Source organism: Hyperolius riggenbachi, chromosome 5, assembly GCF_040937935.1.
Source record: "Hyperolius riggenbachi isolate aHypRig1 chromosome 5, aHypRig1.pri, whole genome shotgun sequence".
NCBI lineage: Eukaryota > Metazoa > Chordata > Amphibia > Anura > Hyperoliidae > Hyperolius > Hyperolius riggenbachi.
In genome coordinates this window covers 223151514-223171146 of record NC_090650.1, presented here as the reverse complement: position 1 = coordinate 223171146, position 19633 = coordinate 223151514, and the positions used below count along the sequence as shown (strand labels likewise).

General features: G+C 43.6%; 1 protein-coding gene across 1 annotated transcript in view; it reads left to right on the top strand.

Moving 5' to 3' along the window:
• CAVIN4 (caveolae associated protein 4) overlaps positions 1-18065 on the top strand; it is a 41758-nt gene extending 23693 nt beyond the window's left edge. Inside the window, exon 2 of the mRNA XM_068236691.1 lies at positions 16125-18065. Coding sequence (XP_068092792.1) covers positions 16125-16793 — 669 coding nt within the window. The 3' untranslated portion in view covers positions 16794-18065. The remainder of the gene's footprint in view (positions 1-16124) is intronic.
• Positions 18066-19633: the final 1568 nt, after the last annotated feature.

Genomic DNA, 19633 nt, shown 5'->3' with positions numbered 1-19633 from the left:
AGTGGGAGACGGCCCTCCCGGACTCGCTGTTCATTATCTTGGGGGATTTTAACAAGGCAAACCTCCGCAAAGAGCTGCCCCGCTTCCATCAGCACATCACCTGCCCCACCAGGAGTGCCAACACCCTCGACCATTGCTACACGGCCCTGAAGGATGCATACAAAGCGACACCGTGGGCAGCCCTAGGCTCATCTGACCACTGCATCATCCACCTAGTACCTACTTATAAAAGGCGCCTGGAAACCTCAAAACCTGTCACTAAGTCCTCCAAAGTGTGGTCAAGTGAGGCTAAACTTCAACTTCAGGCCTGCCTTGACTGCACAGACTGGAAGGCTCTGGAATCGCCTAACCTGGACGAGTGGGCAGACAATGTATCCTCGTACATTAGCTTCTGTGAGGACTCCTGTATCCCAACAAAAACCTTCAAACTGTATCCAAATGATAAACCGTGGTTCTCAAAAAGACTACGACAACTACGTCGTAGCAAAGAAGCCGCACATAAGTCCGGCAACCAGGTGGAATACAAGAAGGCAAGAAACGACCTAAACAGAGAACTGAGGTCCGCTAAGAGGGGCTACGCGGAAAAGCTGGAACAGAACCTCTCCTCAAACGACTCACGAGCCGTGTGGAAGGGACTGAAGGCTGCCACCAACTACAAGCCCCCCCCTCAGCACGCCACACCGAGCTCTGAGCTTGCCGAGAGTCTCAGTGACTTCTACTGCAGATTCGAGAGTCAGCCAGCACCTGCAGGACTCCCACAGCCACCTGCACAATCTGCCACGGTAGCCCTAGGCCCTTACTCACCCCCACCATCAGTGAGGGAGGAGGATGTACTGAAACACTTGCTAAGGCTAAATGCTAGGAAAGCCTCAGGTCCGGACGGTGTGTCGCCAGCCTGCCTGAAAACCTGTGCTCGCCAGCTCGCTCCCACCCTCTCTTCCATCTTCACGAGGTCCCTCCAGGAAGGCAAAGTTCCTGCGTGCTTTAAGAGGTCTGCCATTATCCCGGTCCCCAAAAAGCAGGGCATCCTCGACCTCAACAACTTCAGGCCCGTGGCACTTACATCCGTGATCATGAAAGCTTTTGAAAGCATGGTGCTACCTCTCCTTAAGCACTCTACTGAGGGACTGCTGGACCCGCACCAGTTCGCGTACAGAGCGAACAGGTCCACAAATGACGCCATCAACATCTGCTTGGAGCACGTCTATGATCACCTGGATAGACCGGACTCCTACGCCAGGATCCTCCTACTGGACTTCAGCTCAGCATTCAATACTATCAGCCCTAAAATACTTCAGGACAATCTCGCTGCGCTAGGAGTCCACCCCACCCTACGCCTGTGGATCACGGACTTCCTCACCAACAGGTCCCAGGTCGTTAGGTTAGGCACCATCTCCTCACAACCTAGGATCACCAACACAGGGGCCCCACAAGGCTGTGTCCTGTCGCCGTTCCTGTTCTCTCTGTATACGAACAATTGCAAATCCACTTCGGACTCGGTAAAAGTAATCAAATTTGCCGATGACACGACCATTGTGGGTCTCATCACCAAAAACGATGAGAAGGCGTACCGCCACTAGGTCGAAAGCATATGCAGCTGGTGCAGAGAGAACGGTTTGGTCCTAAACACAGCAAAAACGGTGGAGATGATTGTTGATTTCAGGAGGAGCGCTTCTACCCCGCCTCCAATCCACATGGATGGCATGGAAGTGGAAAGAGTCCCCAGTGTCCGCCTACTGGGCACAACTATCTCCAATGACCTGAGGTGGAACACCAACACAACCTCAACACAGAGGAAAGCCCAACAGAGACTTTTCTTTCTCCGCCAACTGAAAAAGTTCGGTATGGCCCAAAAACTGCTGACAAATTTCTACTCAGCCACGATCGAATCCGTCCTATGCTCTTCCATCCTGGTCTGGTACACCAGCTCCTCCGCCAGCGACAAGCTCAAACTGCAGAGGGTCATCAAATCTGCAGAGAGGATCATCGGAAGATCCCTTCCCACTCTGGACCTCCTCTACCACTCCAGGCTGAACACCAGAGCATTAAAGATCGCCAACGACCCCTCACACCCAGGCTACCGCTTCTTTAATCAGCTCCCCTCGAGCCGGAAGCTCCGGTTCCGATCCATCTACACCAGGACCTCAAGACATAAGAACAGTTTCTTTCCCTCTGCTGTCAACCTCCTGAACTCTCGCCATGGAAATGCCTATCCCCACCCCAAAATACCAAGACGCACTGAGGCACTTTGCACATAGCTCAAGCGTACTTTTTTTGGTTGTTTTTTTATTGTATTGTAACTTATGCCATTGTCTCCCTCTGCATACATGTTCTTTAATGCTCTGTTTTTCTGTATAATGTTTTTCTGTATAATGTTCTGTTACTACTGCATGTCCTCTATCTGTAACTACTGTGTACCGTGTATCAGTACCCTGTAAGTGCCAAGCCCAATTCCGGGCACGACCCAGTCGTGCTTGGCGAAATAAAAGTTTCTGATTCTGATTCTGATTCTGATTCTGATTCTTAAACCATTAGGTACCATAGTGTTTAGATTAAAAATCCATTGGCTTTCTTTTCTTGACATCTTTGCTATATAGTTTCCCCCTCTGGGGTCTCTCCGGATTATTTCCAATCCAAAGAATACCACATTATTCAATTTGCTTCCATGATGATGTCTAAAATGTTTCGAGAGGGGATGCCCCTCCCAACCCTTCAAAATATTATTAAAATGTTCCCCTATACGTTTATGCATTTCCCTCTTTGTACGTCCTATATACCTTTTGCCACACGGGCATATGAGGCAATATACAACCCCCCTGGTGTCACATGTTATTAATTCATCAATACTGTATATTTCCTTCCCCTCCTTTACTTGTAAAATTTTAGCATATCCCTTAGTTCTATGACAATTCTGACACCTCCCACATCTTACAAACCCCTCCCCCTGAATCCTTTGTAGGTCCCCTCCATTATGATTGGCCGTAGCTATTTTCAGGCCTATATTGCTTACTTTTCTAAACACAAAAGAAGGGTACTCTGGCAATATTTCCCTCAGAATTTTATCACCTTTCAGAATCCCCCAGTGCTTTCTAATGATCCCCTTTACACATCCTATTTGTGAGTTATATTTCAAATTCAATCTCATTGAAAAATCTGCAGTATCCTGCTTTTGTTTTTTTTCTAACAATGTTTTCCTCTCCATCATCCCCACCTCCCCTTTCACTTGTTCCAGAGCATCCTTCTCATATCCCTTCTCCAAAAATTGTCCCGACATTATATCGGCTTCTTTTTTATATTGCTCCTCCTCTGTACAATTCCGTTTAAGTCTCTTGAATTGACCTTTGGGAATGTTCTCCAACCATGCCAGTAAATGGCAGCTGTTAGCCAAGATGTATCCATTCACATCTGTGGCTTTCCTATAGGTTCTAGTTTTCAATTCCGCTCCCTCTATATAAATAGATACATCTAGGAAATTAACCTCCCTCTCACTTATCTCTGCTGTAAACTTCAGTCCCCAATCATTGTTATTTATTTTATCCACAAACTTCCCCAAAGCATCTGTCGAGCCCCTCCAGACGAGCAGGACGTCATCTAAAAATCTCTATCAGAGGACCAGGTCCGCGCCCGGTACCACACCCCATGTCCTCCAGGAAGGCGGGGGTATCCCGGACATACCCTTGACACCTTCTTGCAAGGGTATGTCCGGGATACCCCCGCCTTCCTGGAGGACAGCAGACACATCTTGAACATATTGGAAACATATTGGAAAATTTGAATTGGGAGCAAGGGTGGATAATGGCCACCCTGGATGTTACTTCCCTTTATACCATCATTGAACACAAAAAGGGCATAGAGGCCATTGAACATTTTTTAAATTTGGATGACTCGTTACAAAGTGAGCAGAAACAATTTATTAAGGATGCAGTTTTGTTTGTATTAACACATAATTATTTTGAATATGGAGGGGACAGTTACCTCCAGACGAGCGGGACGGCAATGGGGACCAGGTTCGCGCCCAGATATGCAAATTTATTTATGGCCCATTGGGAACACACCCATGTATATGGGTGTGAGGGACCGGGCGCGGACCTGGTCCTCTGGAAGAGATTTATAGATGACGTCCTGCTCGTCTGGAGGGGCTCGACAGATGCTTTGGGGAAGTTTGTGGATAAAATAAATAACAATGATTGGGGACTGAAGTTTACAGCAGAGATAAGTGAGAGGGAGGTTAATTTCCTAGATGTATCTATTTATATAGAGGGAGCGGAATTGAAAACTAGAACCTATAGGAAAGCCACAGATGTGAATGGATACATCTTGGCTAACAGCTGCCATTTACTGGCATGGTTGGAGAACATTCCCAAAGGTCAATTCATGAGACTTAAACGGAATTGTACAGAGGAGGAGCAATATAAAAAAGAAGCCGATATAATGTCGGGACAATTTTTGGAGAAGGGATATGAGAAGGATGCTCTGGAACAAGTGAAAGGGGAGGTGGGGATGATGGAGAGGAAAACATTGTTAGAAAAAAAACAAAAGCAGGATACTGCAGATTTTTCAATGAGATTGAATTTGAAATACAACTCACAAATAGGATGTGTAAAGGGGATCATTAGAAAGCACTGGGGGATTCTGAAAGGTGATAAAATTCTGAGGGAAATATTGCCAGAGTACCCTTCTTTTGTGTTTAGAAAAGTAAGCAATATAGGCCTGAAAATAGCTACGGCCAATCATAATGGAGGGGACCTACAAAGGATTCAGGGGGAGGGGTTTGTAAGATGTGGGAGGTGTCAGAATTGTCATAGAACTAAGGGATATGCTAAAATTTTACAAGTAAAGGAGGGGAAGGAAATATACAGTATTGATGAATTAATAACATGTGACACCAGGGGGGTTGTATATTGCCTCATATGCCCGTGTGGCAAAAGGTATATAGGACGTACAAAGAGGGAAATGCATAAACGTATAGGGGAACATTTTAATAATATTTTGAAGGGTTGGGAGGGGCATCCCCTCTCGAAACATTTTAGACAGCATCATGGAAGCAAATTGAATAATGTGGTATTCTTTGGATTGGAAATAATCCGGAGAGACCCCAGAGGGGGAAACTATATAGCAAAGATGTCAAGAAAAGAAAGCCAATGGATTTTTAATCTAAACACTATGGTACCTAATGGTTTAAATGAGGAATGGGAAATGTTTGGTTTCCTGCAATGAGATGAATGGGAGCCACCTGAGTGCATGGATCACCTGGGTCTCTAGAGAGGGAGAGGGGGAGCTTTTAGGAGGATGTTTTCAAAAAATGACTGAAAAATGATCAGAAAATGCCTGAAAAATGCCCAATAAATGCCTAAAAACGCCCCAAAAATGCCCAATAAATGCCTAAAAACGCTTAGAAAATGCAAAAATAATTTATGGAGGGTGAAAAATTGAGACTTAGAGAATTGAGGGTAACTATGAGTAATGAATGAAGTTCCCCTTTAAGGGAAGGTGGAGATTTGATAGACTGGATGTCTATAAAAAGCAGGAAGTGGTGGCCAGTGGGTATCCCTCATCCTGATGAAGATAGTCGTATACTATCGAAACATGTCGATGTGAAGGGCTCTAGGAGCATCCACGCAGTGTTTCCACATTCTGCAACAAAAGCACGTACAGTATAAGGTGCATGGTTGCATATGGGAGCTTTGAAAGCAGGAAATCGCATTGGAACGCTGGTTGGAACGCAGGAGCCCGGAAAGGGAAGTGACGTCACTCCCAACTGGCCAATCACCCGGAAAGCTGTACAGCCGGAGCGCACAGAGCTGTAAGGAGCTTGCAAACGGACGCCATACCGGGGGAGCAGCGATACGGAAAGAGAGAGGAGTCCTGCTTGCGAGGCTACCGGCCGGAGCCCGCATGTGAAAATTAGAAAAGCTGCAGGACGCGTAAGTGACTGGACGCACAAGTGATTGAAAGCGTCTTTTGCGGCAGGTGGATAGACACTCTGAGATAACGGAGGGGACTGTTATAAACACATGGGAGGATTGACCCAATACACTTATCTATACGGATTTTATTGGAGAACTTTTTATGGGGAATTTTTATTAGAGATTCAGGTGGCTCCATGGTATGCATGACAGTGTGTATGGCATGAATGAAGTTATATTGTTCCACCTATTAAAATAAAAAAATTTTGTTAGAAAGTATATGCAGAGGGGGATATTGTGGAGTACTTTTGAAGTGACCTTGCATATGAAACCCTTTATGCTTATATGGTTTTAATTCCAAAGGCTAGATATATATATATTTTTATGTATAGATAAATAAACTATCAATTATAAATTTGGATACGAGCGCTATTCTCTGTTTTTTGTCAAGTATACATGAAGGTATATAACCAATGAGTAACTACTGCATATATATATACAGTATGTAGTATACAATATATATATATGTACTGTATATGTATGTATTTCACTTCCTACCATTTCCTTTATGTTGGGAAATGGAAATATTTAGTTTAAGACTTAGATAGATTCCTGTCAGATTCAACTTCACAGGCATCTGACAGAAATCTAGCTGATGGTCGAATCTGCTGCAAATCTATAAGTGTATGGCCACCTTTATTCAGTTTTTTCAATTCAATTTTTTAATCACACCGTAAAGGAGAGAACTGTTTAATGCAATAATAAATATGTTTACAGAGTTGATTTGATGGTACTGCGGTTATTGGGTGAATATAGAACATATTTTCTTTATTATTATTTATACCTGTGTAAATCTCTGATCTCATACACAGATACTACTCAACCCAAATCTCCGTCTGTACTCTTCAAGTGACCAACTATTGTCCTCCACACTCATAGCATCTTCCCAGGCATAGCTACAAGACTTTTTTCAGGCAGCCTCATTCAGTGAAATGCTCTTCCTCAATGTAATAGATTTAGCTCCATCTTTAAAGAGAACCCGAGGCGGGGTTTTAAGTATGAAATCTGCGCTCAGAGGTTGGGTCTGCTTATACAGCCCAGCCTCTGTTGCTATTTCAAACCCCCCAAGGTTCCCCCTGCGACACGCTCTCCCCCATAAATTACAGCCGCGCTGTGCGGTCTGTTTACCTCGCTCCTGTCACTCTCAGCGCTCCCCCCGTCTCCTGCAGAGCTCCGTCCCCGCCCGCGTCCCTTCCCTCCTCGCTGATTGGAGGGAAGGGACGTGGGCGGGGACTGGCACTATGGAGGAGGTGGGGGAGCGGCGAGAGTGACAGGAGCCTATTTATGGGGGAGAGTGGGTCGCAGGGGCAACTTTAGGGGGATTGAAATAGCAACAGAGGCTGGGCTGTATAAGCAGACCCAGCCTCTGAGCGCAGGTTTCATACTTAGAACCCCGCCTCGGGTTCTCTTTAATGAATTGCCCATTAAAGGGTCTGTTTTCACTGCTGAGTTTAACATCCAATTCCCCACACGTAATGCAATTTTTAAGCCTAGGGAAGTCGATAGGATGCATAAAAATACATGTGCGGGGAAAAAACAGATGGCATGCAGCAAAGAATCTGTCACGCATCTGAATCCCACAACCATGCATGGCACAGCTAGAGAGATTCGGGTGCAATCCCGCATCACAGCAAGTGTCACAGACGCTTTCTGGCATAGTGGAAATGTAGCCTAACTCTTAAAAAGGAGCCGTAGTCAATATAATGTAATGAATAACATATCTTTTTATTTTTTTAAATACTCAATTATAAAGTATTTAATTTAGTCATTGTTTGCCCATTGAAAAAACAATGTCATGCACCTGTGTTGTGTGTGGTGACAGGCAGATAATTCTGCACTCCATCCAACAGGCAAATACAGGTTTCCTGTATGTCACATGACATACAGGAAGTGGTGCGATGCTGCATCTAGCGGTGGCTGTACGGGACTATATGGAGCAGGAGAGCGGAGGACAGATAGTGTTGGACTCAGGCTGGAAGGTGAGTCCATAGGCAGAGTGCGAGTGGACAAAGCGGGGCACGGGGGGCAAACAGTACAAAGGCACAAGGGGTAAAATCGGAGGCAGGGGGTGGCAAAGGCACAGGGGGTTAAACAATCCAAAAGGGGGGTACAAATGAAGGCACAAAGAGTAGAAATGGAGGCACAGAGTACAAACGGAGGCACAGGGGTACAAACAGAGGCACATGGGGTACAAAGGCACAGAAGGGGTACAAAAGGCATAGGGGTACAAACAGAGGTGGGGACATAGGCACCGAGGGGGACAAATGTGCACAGAGAGTACAGAGGCACTGAAGGGGACAAACAGGCATAGAGGGAGACAGAGAGGCACAGAGGGGGGCGCTGGAGGCAAAGGGGGGCACATAGGAGGCAAAGCGGACAGAGATAGCACAGCGTTTCAACTTAAGAATGGATTCAGGTTAAGAACGAACCTACAGTCCCTATCTCATTCGTTAACAGAGGACTACCTGTATATATATTTAGTATATATATATATATATATATATACATATATATATATATATATATATATATATATATATATATATATAACATTAAACTCTAAAGAATAAATAAAACACAGACACCAAACTGGCTTGTAAACAGGCCGCGGCCTCATTTTATTCAGGGGGGTTGGGTAAACATTTCAACTTTAAACTCTTTATTTTATTCCAACCAAATTTCAAACCTTTTCTTTAAAAACACCATAAAACACTTCGGAGAAAATCGACTGATGGTCTGTGGACCCATACCAGTCTACCAAAAGTCCAGTCCAGTCCATTTATATTAGCACCTTACCCCCCTAAAATGATACCGCAAATAAATAATTTATTTTTTTTAAAGGAGTGGGAGGGTGGGCAGCTCTGACAGTCTGCCTTGAATGACACTTGTCACTCTGTGAGAGGAATTATTCATACTCCACCTCCTCTTTGATTGGATAAGCCCTGCTGGAGGGAAAAGCTCCTATCTGCATCCCAACAATGTCTGAATTTAGACCAGGCTCCTCTCCTCACAGCACCTGAAAGACAGAGAAAACAAGCAGTACCCAGCATACACTGACATACAGAACATATACACTCAATATATGCAGTCTGCAGCAATCCCATGTTCACTGCAGTTTTATTCAAACTGCAGTTCTGTCATATTCCTGGTTTCATTCCACAGTTTATGCCAAGCTAATACTTCCCTTAGTGCCATACATCTCCCCCCAAATCCCCTTGATATCAGTTACCCCCTCCTACATGTCCCTCTTTGGGTTACAAAGTTTCCCCAATTCACTTTAATGTTGGGTTACAAAGTTTCCCCAATTCACTTTAATGTTAAATAATCTCACACAGTATCCTCCTTAGTGTTCTTAGCGTCAGGCTTGGCCATAAATAGGATCATCTCCGACCCATCAAGGAACCTGCATAACGCACTCAAAACATGTATAAACACCTGTGCCCTGCCCTTCCATACCTCCCCAGTACTAGCTACATCTTGCACGGATCCTTCCTGCCACCCTATAGTACACCACTGTTTGAGCTATATATCTCAAGTATATGGAAGGGAGAGAAATATTTATCATAGGTATTGCTTCCTAACAAGTCACTCCTTCACAGCCACCCGCTATCATCTTCTTTAATGTAGTTATCTGAAGTCTATACTAAACATGTATTTATTTATTGTACTTTTTTTTATTTCTTTTTTCCATTTTTATATGAATGCTTAAATGAGTGTCATATAGTGCAATCACTCTGGCGTAGCAGCAAAAGAAATATTCAGAAGACATAACAGTCTCACTTAACTAACAAGCACTAACAAAGTGACACTTCTGCAATGTGTATTACAAATGATTTACAAAAGCAGCAGCACGTTTTTTGTGCTCTATTATATTGCTTATGCATCTTGATTTACTACTGCACATCCAGTTAGACTTAACTGTATTACTTGCCTTCCTGGGCCACATGAAATAATAAGTCTCAGGTCACTTTGCTCTAGCGGCTCTTATATTAGTTTTGTACCATTAATCACAGCTTACCACACAGTCTGCATCTTTCTCCTTACTTGGCAAATTCAACACATCTCCATTACTCTAATGTCTATAAATCTACTGCCCCCCTCCCCTTCCCCAACTTACACCTTATTATACTTATGAGTTGTCAGCATATTATGTTTTCTGTGTGGCTCTTTGTTTTACTAAATGTAATAGTCTGTGTGAAAATCATGTAGCCTTCTACAGTGTAGATAAATGCTTGGTGGATGCAACGCTGCAAATGATACATTTATGTTAAGAGCACAGTGATGCCTTCACTGACGTTTGTGGACAGCAGTGTGTCATGTGGAACTGCTATGAATTATGTCATCAATGATAGTGTATATACATGGAATTGGAAGCCTGTACAGCAGGTCTGAGAAAAAACCCTGAGAAGATATTATTAATTGTGTTCAGATTGTAAATTTCCCGTTATCAGTGTCCACCTTGGCTGCCAGTGAATGCACACTTACAATGAGAAAATGCTCATTACGAATGCCATTGAGCAGAGACAAAGAAACCTTAAAGGACCACTGTTGCAAATATCTTAAAATTTAAGATATATGTAAACACATATAAATAAGAAGTACGTTTCTTCCAGAAAAAAATGAGCCATAAATTAATTTGGTCCTATGTCGCTGTCACTTACAGTAGGTAGTAGACATCTGACATTACCGACAGGTTTTGGACTAGTCCATCTTTTCATAGGGGATTCTAAGCATGGCCTTTATTCTTTATAAAGACACTCCCTGAAAAAAAAATATTTAAAGAGGCTGGTCAGCCTTCCTGCTCACCGTACACTTTTTTGGGCAGTTGGACAGAGCAAGTGCTATTCACTAAGTGCTTTTGAAAATAAAGAAAACCCTGATAACCCCCCAGGAGGAGATGGATAAGTCCAAAACCTGTCAGTTCTGTCTGATTTCTAAAACCTACTGTAAGTGACAGCAACATAGGAGAAAATAAATGTATGGCTCATTTTACTTTGGAAGAAACGTACTCCTTACCTATATATGTTTACATGTATTTTAAATTTTAGGATTTTCGAATAAGTTATAATAACAATTCCCATGACGCTGTATGTATGTGTATGTATGTGTGTCCATCATGCCCCCTACTGCTTCGCTGTGATTGGCTGTTGCAAATGGTCACAGGGCTGATTGGATGGCACAAATGTGGCAGGATGGCGAGTGTAATGTCCATGGAAATGGCGTGGACCCTCCTGCACTGCACAGCTAGCATAATCCACCAGCTAGTTTAGGGAACTAATACTGTAGTCATACAGGCTTGAACCACTATGCTTGTATAGGTTTTTTTTTTTTATGCAGACAATTCAAACCTCTTGACAACCAAGAATCTCATGCAGCTCCAGGAATGGAAGGTCGGATGGGGTCAGGGAACATACAGACAGACATGCAACTGTCACTCAGGAAATGTTACTGAATGTTTGTATCCAATTTTGATAAAATGTCAGAAGCGACATTTCTATCCATTACAAGTGGGAAGTACTTACCCAAACCCCCCCCCCCCCCCCCCACCTTAAGGACCAGCGCTTATTACAGAGATCTGTGCTGGGTGGACTCTACAGCCCCCAGCACAGATCAAACATTAGGCAGAGCAACCAGATCACCTCCCTTTTTTCCCCACTAGGGGGATGATGTGCTGGGGGGTCTGATCGCTCCTGCCTGCGTGTGGCTGGCGGGGGGGGGGCACCTCAAAGACTCCTTCACCGCAAGATTCCCCCTCTCCTCCCTCCCTTGCCGGAGATCGGAGGCTGCACAGGAATGGATCTGTCCTGTGCAGCCTCTAACAGGCTCCTGCCTGTCATGTGACAGCGATCCCCGGCCGCTGATTGGCCTGGGATCGCTGATCTGGTACAACGCTGCTACTGTTAGCAGCATTGTACGAATGTAAACAAAGCGGATTATTTCCGCTTGTGTTTACATTTAGCCTGCGAGCCGCGATTGGCGGCCCGCAGGCTATTCACGGAGCCCCCCGCCGTGAATTGACAGGAAGCAGCCGCTTGCGCGAGCGGCTGTTTCCTGATTAAGTAGCCTGCAGCCGGTGGTCCTGCAGCTACCAGTTTGCCGACGCGCGTTATGAGTGCGCGGTCGGCAAGTGGTTAAGGGCCCGTTTCCACTACTGCGGCGCGATTTCGACGAGAAAATCGTGGCAACGAATCCGCATGCGGTTGCGTTGGCGTTTCTATGCGGATTTTCACGCGGAATTGCTTGCGGTTTACGCAACACGATTTTAACCATGTCAATGCCGGCATGCATTGACATGAGTTTTTAAGCGAAAACGCACGTGGAGAGGCCGGGAAGACCGCAAGACTAAAATGCTTGCGGTTTTCCTATTTAGTTATATTACCGACGAATCGCATGCGGGTGTGCGCCGTGCAAATTCTGATGGGTCTGTCGTGCAGATTTTTTCTGCATGACAAACCGCACAGAATCCCGCACAAGTGGAAACAGACCCATCCACTTCTATTGCTTGTGCGAATCTGCATGCAGAAAACGCATGGAGATTCGCTTTAGTGGAAACGGGTCCTAATAGATTGTGATTATAAATAGGAAGGCCTTTGTCATGTTTATATGGCTGACACCTAGTTTCTTCCCTTGTCATACTATTTGTTGTCACATAAATACATACTGTAATAGGAACATTTAAAAATGAAAGGATGAGAACAAGTCTTTGGGAAAGAAGAACATATAAATGACACTCTTTATTAACAATCCAGTGCAAAATTCCCCTACATAACCAAAGTCCTCAAATTATACCTGTGCAAGTAGATGTGGGATCGCACACCACCAGTGAGGTGCTGGAACCAGTAGAAGTACAATCTGAAAATCCAAGAAGGTCCGCACACTCCTGGAATCAAATTCCAGACTTTTATTCAGCCCATGTGACACAATTCCATTCCATTACACCAACGAATCGTTTCGGGGCCCCGTGGGGTCCCCTTTGTCTGTATTGCCTTGACAAAGGGGACCCCACGGGGCCCCGAAACGATTCGTTGGTGTAATGGAATGGAATTGTGTCACATTGGCTGAATAAAAGTCTGGAATTTGATTCCTGGAGTGTGCGGACCTTCTTGGATTCTCAAATTATACCTGACTAAAAACATAGAAAGAATCGCCGTGCCCTCCACCACTCAATACCGACACTCACTGATGTCAAAAGGGCCCATAAACTAGATCTCAGTGGCTGGATAGTGCACTGGTTATGGGCAGACCAGGGTTCGAATCTTGGCCAGGGTCAGTACCAATTCAGTAAGGAGTCCTTAGGCAAGACTCCCTAACACTGCAGGGTGGCCTCTTGAGCGCGTCCCAGTGGCTGCAGCTCTTGAGCGCTTTGAGTCCAACAGGATAAAAGCACATGTTCGTATTATTATTATCACATATTATCTCAATAAACTGAGATAATGCCCCGCCTGTTGGCCACTGCATAAGGTGATATTGATGATCCTGTAGTGGTACTAAACCTCACTGGGCCCTGATAGGGTGATGGTCCCCCCACAAAAAGGAATACAGCAGACTGCACTATGATGTTTCTCTTTGTGTCTTTTTTCTGGTTTTCTCCAACCGATCTTTCCTGAGTACCTGGACAATCAGTGACTTGGAGTGGTGGAAAAAAGTTGTTTGGCACTTACCTGATGTGATTGAAGATCAAGAAAGTAGTGACTAGAGAGACTTTCAGGATTTGTATGAGAACTATATGGGTAGCGCACTCTAAAAAACGTTTACTTTATTTGGAATGTACATGTAGCGTTATAAAAGAGTCGCAGCAGGCCCAACTGTGAGGGGGAGGGGTATATAAGGGGAGCGCAATTGATAATATATATTGTCTAATCTATATACCACCAAGGGGCCAAAGGCCAGCTGCGACTGACTGACAGGGCTGTATATAATGCAAGTTGGGCACACACAAAAAAAATAGATCACAAGAATAAGATTAGCTCTCAAAATAGCTGTTGAGGGGTGCTTTTTTTAGCAATAAGAATCAGCAAGGAGCAAGCTAACAAGCCTACAAGAGCCTAACTAAGCTTTCCCTATAGGTCTCTGCACAGCAGCTCTCCCTTCTCTAATTACTGCAGGCACACGAGTGAGTGAAAAGCCTAAAGCAGCCTGCCTTTTATAAGGGGGGGAGTGGCTCCAGGAGGGAGTGTAGCCTGATTGGCTACAATGTGCCTGCTGACTGTGATGTAGAGGGTCAAAGTTGACCCTAATGATGCAGTATAGGAGGCGAATTGAATTGCCGGGCGAACGCGAACCACCGAAGTTCGCCAGAAACTGTTTGGGCCATCTCTAATTACCAGTAGAGCTATGGAATATCAATACAATCCTGGTAAGGTAGCTGTGATACATCCATGGGGGCGTACCACCCCTGAAGGTTGAAAATGATTGTGTCATCTACAGTTAGAAATAAAATATATAAATATCTTTTAAAATGAAGCTGTTCTCTTTATGTCTTATGTCCAGTATACAAGTGTCAGCTGGATCTGTTTTTGTCTATCCATTCACCTCACCAGATTAACCTAAATTACAAGCATGTATTAACCCCCTTGCCGGTCCAATTCCTGCGGCAAGGGGACTAGCTACTTGATAGCCGCTGAGCAGCGGCATCCCCCCACCCACTCCGATCGCCTCCGGCGATCAGAGTAGGCAGGAAATCCCGTTCAGAACGGGATCTCCTGCTGGGCTTCCTGATCGCCATGGCGACGGGGCGGGATGACATCAGAGGGAATCCCGATCCATCCCTCAGCGCTACCTGGCACTGATTGGCCAGGCTGCGCAGGGGTCTGGGGGGGGGGGGCGGCTCGGCGCGGCGGGTAGCGGCGAATTGGCGGGTAGCGGTGGTGATCGCGTACCACACGCAGCTAACAAAGTGCTAGCTGCGTGTAGGAAAAAAATTGCAAACATCGGCCCAGCACGGCCAGAGCAATCCTCCTGTACAAGTTACCCCGAGCTCAGCTGGGGATAACCGGCAAGGAGGTTAAAAAAAGAACGATCCCTTTAGACACAGATCACACCTAAATAAAAAAAAAAAATAACTATCCCTTTAGACATATCACACCTGATGGACTCAAAGAACCAGAGTTGCAGCCACTAGGATACACTCTATAGGCAGTAGCAGTGTTAGGGAGTCTTGCCCAAGGTCTCCTTACTGGATAGGTGCTAGCTTAATGAACAGGAAGAACCAAGATTTAAGCATTGGTCGCCTATGGCAGAGTGCACTATCCAGTGCACTATCCAGCCACTTTATCACCCTTTAAGCAAACATTGTATGTGTAGTACAGATAATGAATAGAACATTAGTAAATAAACATAGTACAGCACTGCAATCTAAGGCAGTGATTAGCTGGCTAGGGGTAGAGAGTTTAAAAAAAAAGTCAAATTTAGTATTAAAATAATAACATAAATATTTATAAAAAAAATAAACACGGGGGGGGGGGGGATCAGACCCCACCAACAGAAAGCTCTGTTGGTGAGGAGAAAAGGGGGGGGATCACTTGTGTGCTGAGTTGTGCAGCCCGGCACTGAGGCCTTAAAGCTGCAGTGGCCAATTTAACAAAAGATGGCCTAGTCTTTAGGGGGGTTTAACACTGCGGTCCTCAAGTGGTTAAAGAAAAAAACATTTCTTTGTTACAGCTGATGAAAATCCTAAAATACATCTCCAGTTTTTCTACTTCCTGCTTTCATGGAAGCAGACATATTGTTAACATCCTGTGCTTTCAAATGAGCTTATCTGCCATGGAAGTCAGCTGACACAGGGGAGAGATCAAAATACAATTTGTGATTAGACACAGATGAGGGGGAATTAGACAAGCTAAACTCTATAAATAGAGTTTTCTCTCTGTTTTCTTTCTGTCCTGTGCAGGAGTTCAGGTTCACTTCAGAAAACAGCACTGTCTTCCACCCAAGTTGGGTCGAATAGCTCAGAGAAGCGCTTTTGCATAGATAACCACGGCAGTTTCTTAACTCTTCCTGTACTGGAAAACAATATGAGGCTTTTCTTTGCCAATAATGTTCTATTTCTTAGATGAACTACACATACAGTTCATTATCGCATACTTTTATTTTCACTTCAGGTGCGCTTTAATTATTGTAGTTATACTATTATATTAGTTTACTTTTCATGTCTTACAGGAGGATATTGAATGCCCAACTAAGCTCACCGTGGCTAAGGAATCAGCGTTGGATGGATATTTAAAAGATAAATCATACCAACCGAATGACCTGTCTTCTGATGAAGAGTATGAAGTCCCGGAGACCAGAACTTCACGGTTGAAGAAATCTGGCATGCAGCGCATTGACAATATCAAGAAAGCTTTTTCTAAAGAAAGCATGCAGAAGACAAAGCAAAACTTTGGAAAGAAAGTTAATAGGATTCGTACCAGAATAGTGACGCCAGAAAGAAGAGAGAGAATCAGGCAGTCTGGAGAAAGACTGAAACAGTCTGGAGAAAGATTTAAACAATCCATAGCAAAGGCAGCGCCAAAAAAAGACACATTTAAAGTCAATTTAAAGAAGAAGAACAAAGAGCGAACAACAGCAGAAGGTGAAGAAGGTGGCAAAGAAGACGAAAAGGAAGAAGAGTCCGGTTCCGAGGGAGGTACAGTAGAACCTATCTCAGAGGTGACTTACACTGAAGTGGTGACCATAAAGAAAAAAAAGAAAAAGGATGGTGAAAAAGCTGAGCTTTTGCCATCTCAGGACGAGGAGAAGGCTTCTCCAGTCTCAGAAAAACCTCTGCTGAAACTGGAGACAAAATTAGATACCGATGAAACTCCACTTGTGGATATCAAGCTGTCATAATCCTAGCAAGGAGAAAATCCAGGACTAATTTACAAGTACCTCCACTAGCCTTATGCCCACAAGGACCTAGAGGACAGTGGTCACCATAAATATTAGTTCTGCCGAGCATACTTCAACCTATACTCCCTTTGCATGTAATGCTACCTACTCTATACCTACTCTTTAATGACAGGACGTGATAAACCTATCTGCCAGCACCACACTTGTAAAACTGGGCACAAAATATATTCAAGCATATGCTTAAAATATGCAGACTCCAAACTCAGCAACCTATAAGAAATATGAGGCTCACATATCAATACTGGTGAAGAGCAACAGCTGTAATCCCTCACTCAAAGTCTTCAGAACAGACCAGCAGCCTCCGATGAAGTAGATGTACTGGCTGAGACTACCGCCTGGTGGTGACTGTGGATGGCAGATGGCCGATATGAAGGAACCAAGCTCTTTTTTTTCTTATGCTCATTTATTATTTCAGACTATAAATGTTTGTGTTTTCACTAAAGAGTGAAGTATATATAGCTACGTATGAAGAGAAGTGGATATATTTTAGGGTGATAAAAGGTACATTGAAGTTGGTTTTTGAATGGGAATCTATGGCAAGATGCATTAGAAAAGCAATGAGATGTTAATGTATTTACAGTTGTGTTTGCAATTAAAGATCATATACGAATGTTCGTTTGAGGGCACAGTGCAAAGACAAAAGAACTGCCAGTTGTATATTCACTATATAATGTAGTAGATTGTTTTGTAACGGTACAATGCAATAAATTACAAGTAAAATGAAAATATAATCTCTAGACTAGATATGAAAGGTTGTGTGTTCTAGTAGAGTTCTACATACCAAAAAGTTGGGCTTGTCAGGCAACAACATTCCTGTCTTTATCATAGTACTAACCTATAAATAATATTGCTTTAACATATTGGAGTAGACTTATAAAAACAAAAAAACAGTGCAAGGAAAATGTAAGCACAACTGGCATAAAACAAGTGTAACAGTGGAGCAGGAGCTTATAGTGACACATCAGAATCCTTGATCTAGGTATGCTTCACATTTGTACCAGTATTGCAGCCATTGTCTTTGTAGAATTTTTCATAAAACTGCCCCATTGGTTTTTGGCATCATACTTAAAAGGAAATACGATATAGGTACTTTAGATTATTTATACACCATGAGTCCCATGCGCTGCAGCATAGAGTATGCCCTTCACTATCCACTACCCAAGGGCTGCACATAGAAGTATCAGTGACTCAGTCATAATAAAAATGAAATGCAATCTGTACACCTTTCTTTGAAAAATGACCTCTCTCATATTTACAAATGCCTGTATTTTCACTGATCTCCAGTCTGCACTAGAAAAAAATGTTTTCATGCTCTGTGACATACATGCACAAATATTTGTAATGCATAAAAAGTAATATTTCACACATATACACTTACTGGTGCTATACATTTTTTCAATTGTATCATGTATACCCTCACAGATGAATTCTACGAAAGTATAAAAAAAGTCATCTAAACAAGTTATGTGCATATTATTATTATTATTATTCTGCATGTAATAAGCACTGGCATGTGGTAGTAGAAAGGTTTAAAATCACAAGGCCTTAATCATAGAGTTTTATTTAAACAGCGCAACTTATATGCATAATATGCACGATGCATGTATTATGCATGTTATGTTTTTTGCATAACACCCATTACACAAGCAATGTTTATATTATGTATGTGACGGAACTGCTTGCTAGACCCCGACCTGGGCCACTCCGTCAAGTCAACGCTTCCGGAACCTCAGGAACCAACTCAGCTGCAGGACGGTAATGGAATAAACCTATGCATTGGGCATAACCAATGTCATTAAGCAAGCCCGGACAGAAGCAAGAGACAGCACTCTGAACTTCTGTGATTCCAAACAGTAACCTGCTTTATTCAGTCAAACAAAACAAATTTATACACAATTTATATACAATTTATGCGGATCCGAGATGAAAAACTAACTATAACAAGTAACTTGTCTATATATCTTATCTAAAGTTTAGATAGTTTACACAGAAAATCTAGCTGCAAACAGCTTTAATAGAAAATGATTATTTCTTCCTGTGATACAATGATATGTTGTTTGTGATCATTACACAGAGGCAGGCTTATCTGTGTCTTGAGCACTCAGCCTGTGAAAAAAACCTAATCCCCCCTCCTCCTCCCTCCTTCCCTCTGCCTCTGAAATCAATGGCTAGTAACACCTCTTCCTCCTCCTGTCCAGACTGAGTTACCATGAGCCCTTGCTACTGCCAAGGCTCTCTGAAAACCTGTTGGCGTGGTTTATTTCGTTTATAGGGAATTAAAGTATTAAAACAAAAACAAAAAAGTATTTGGCTTGAGGAATGCCCTATAAACAATAGGAAAGGAACACAATTATGCAATGAGTAAAAGTTCACCTCGGATCCACTTTAACAGCAGAGCCCCCACCTTTGGGAAGGATTGCCCAGCCCAACCATGTGGTACTCACTATACAAGGTTAAACAGTTTATCTTATCTACATAACACAATTCGGTCCAGCACCTGGAATACACTGCTGTACACATTACAATGGCTCCCCACAGAGATAATTAAATCAGGTGATGATATTCCTGGACCAATAGTCTTGTGTCTTGAAGACACACTGTCTTTCAAGGTGTTAAATGTCTTCAGTAATGTGGGCACCTTCCAGGGCCTGTAACCTCATAGGGCTAGACACAGAATGGAGTCTAGAATTATTCAAACCCCCAGTCTGTAAACATCCCGTGTTTACCATACATTGGAGTGTTGGTGGTTCTGTAGGCTGAGCTGGGTTAAGCGCCACATG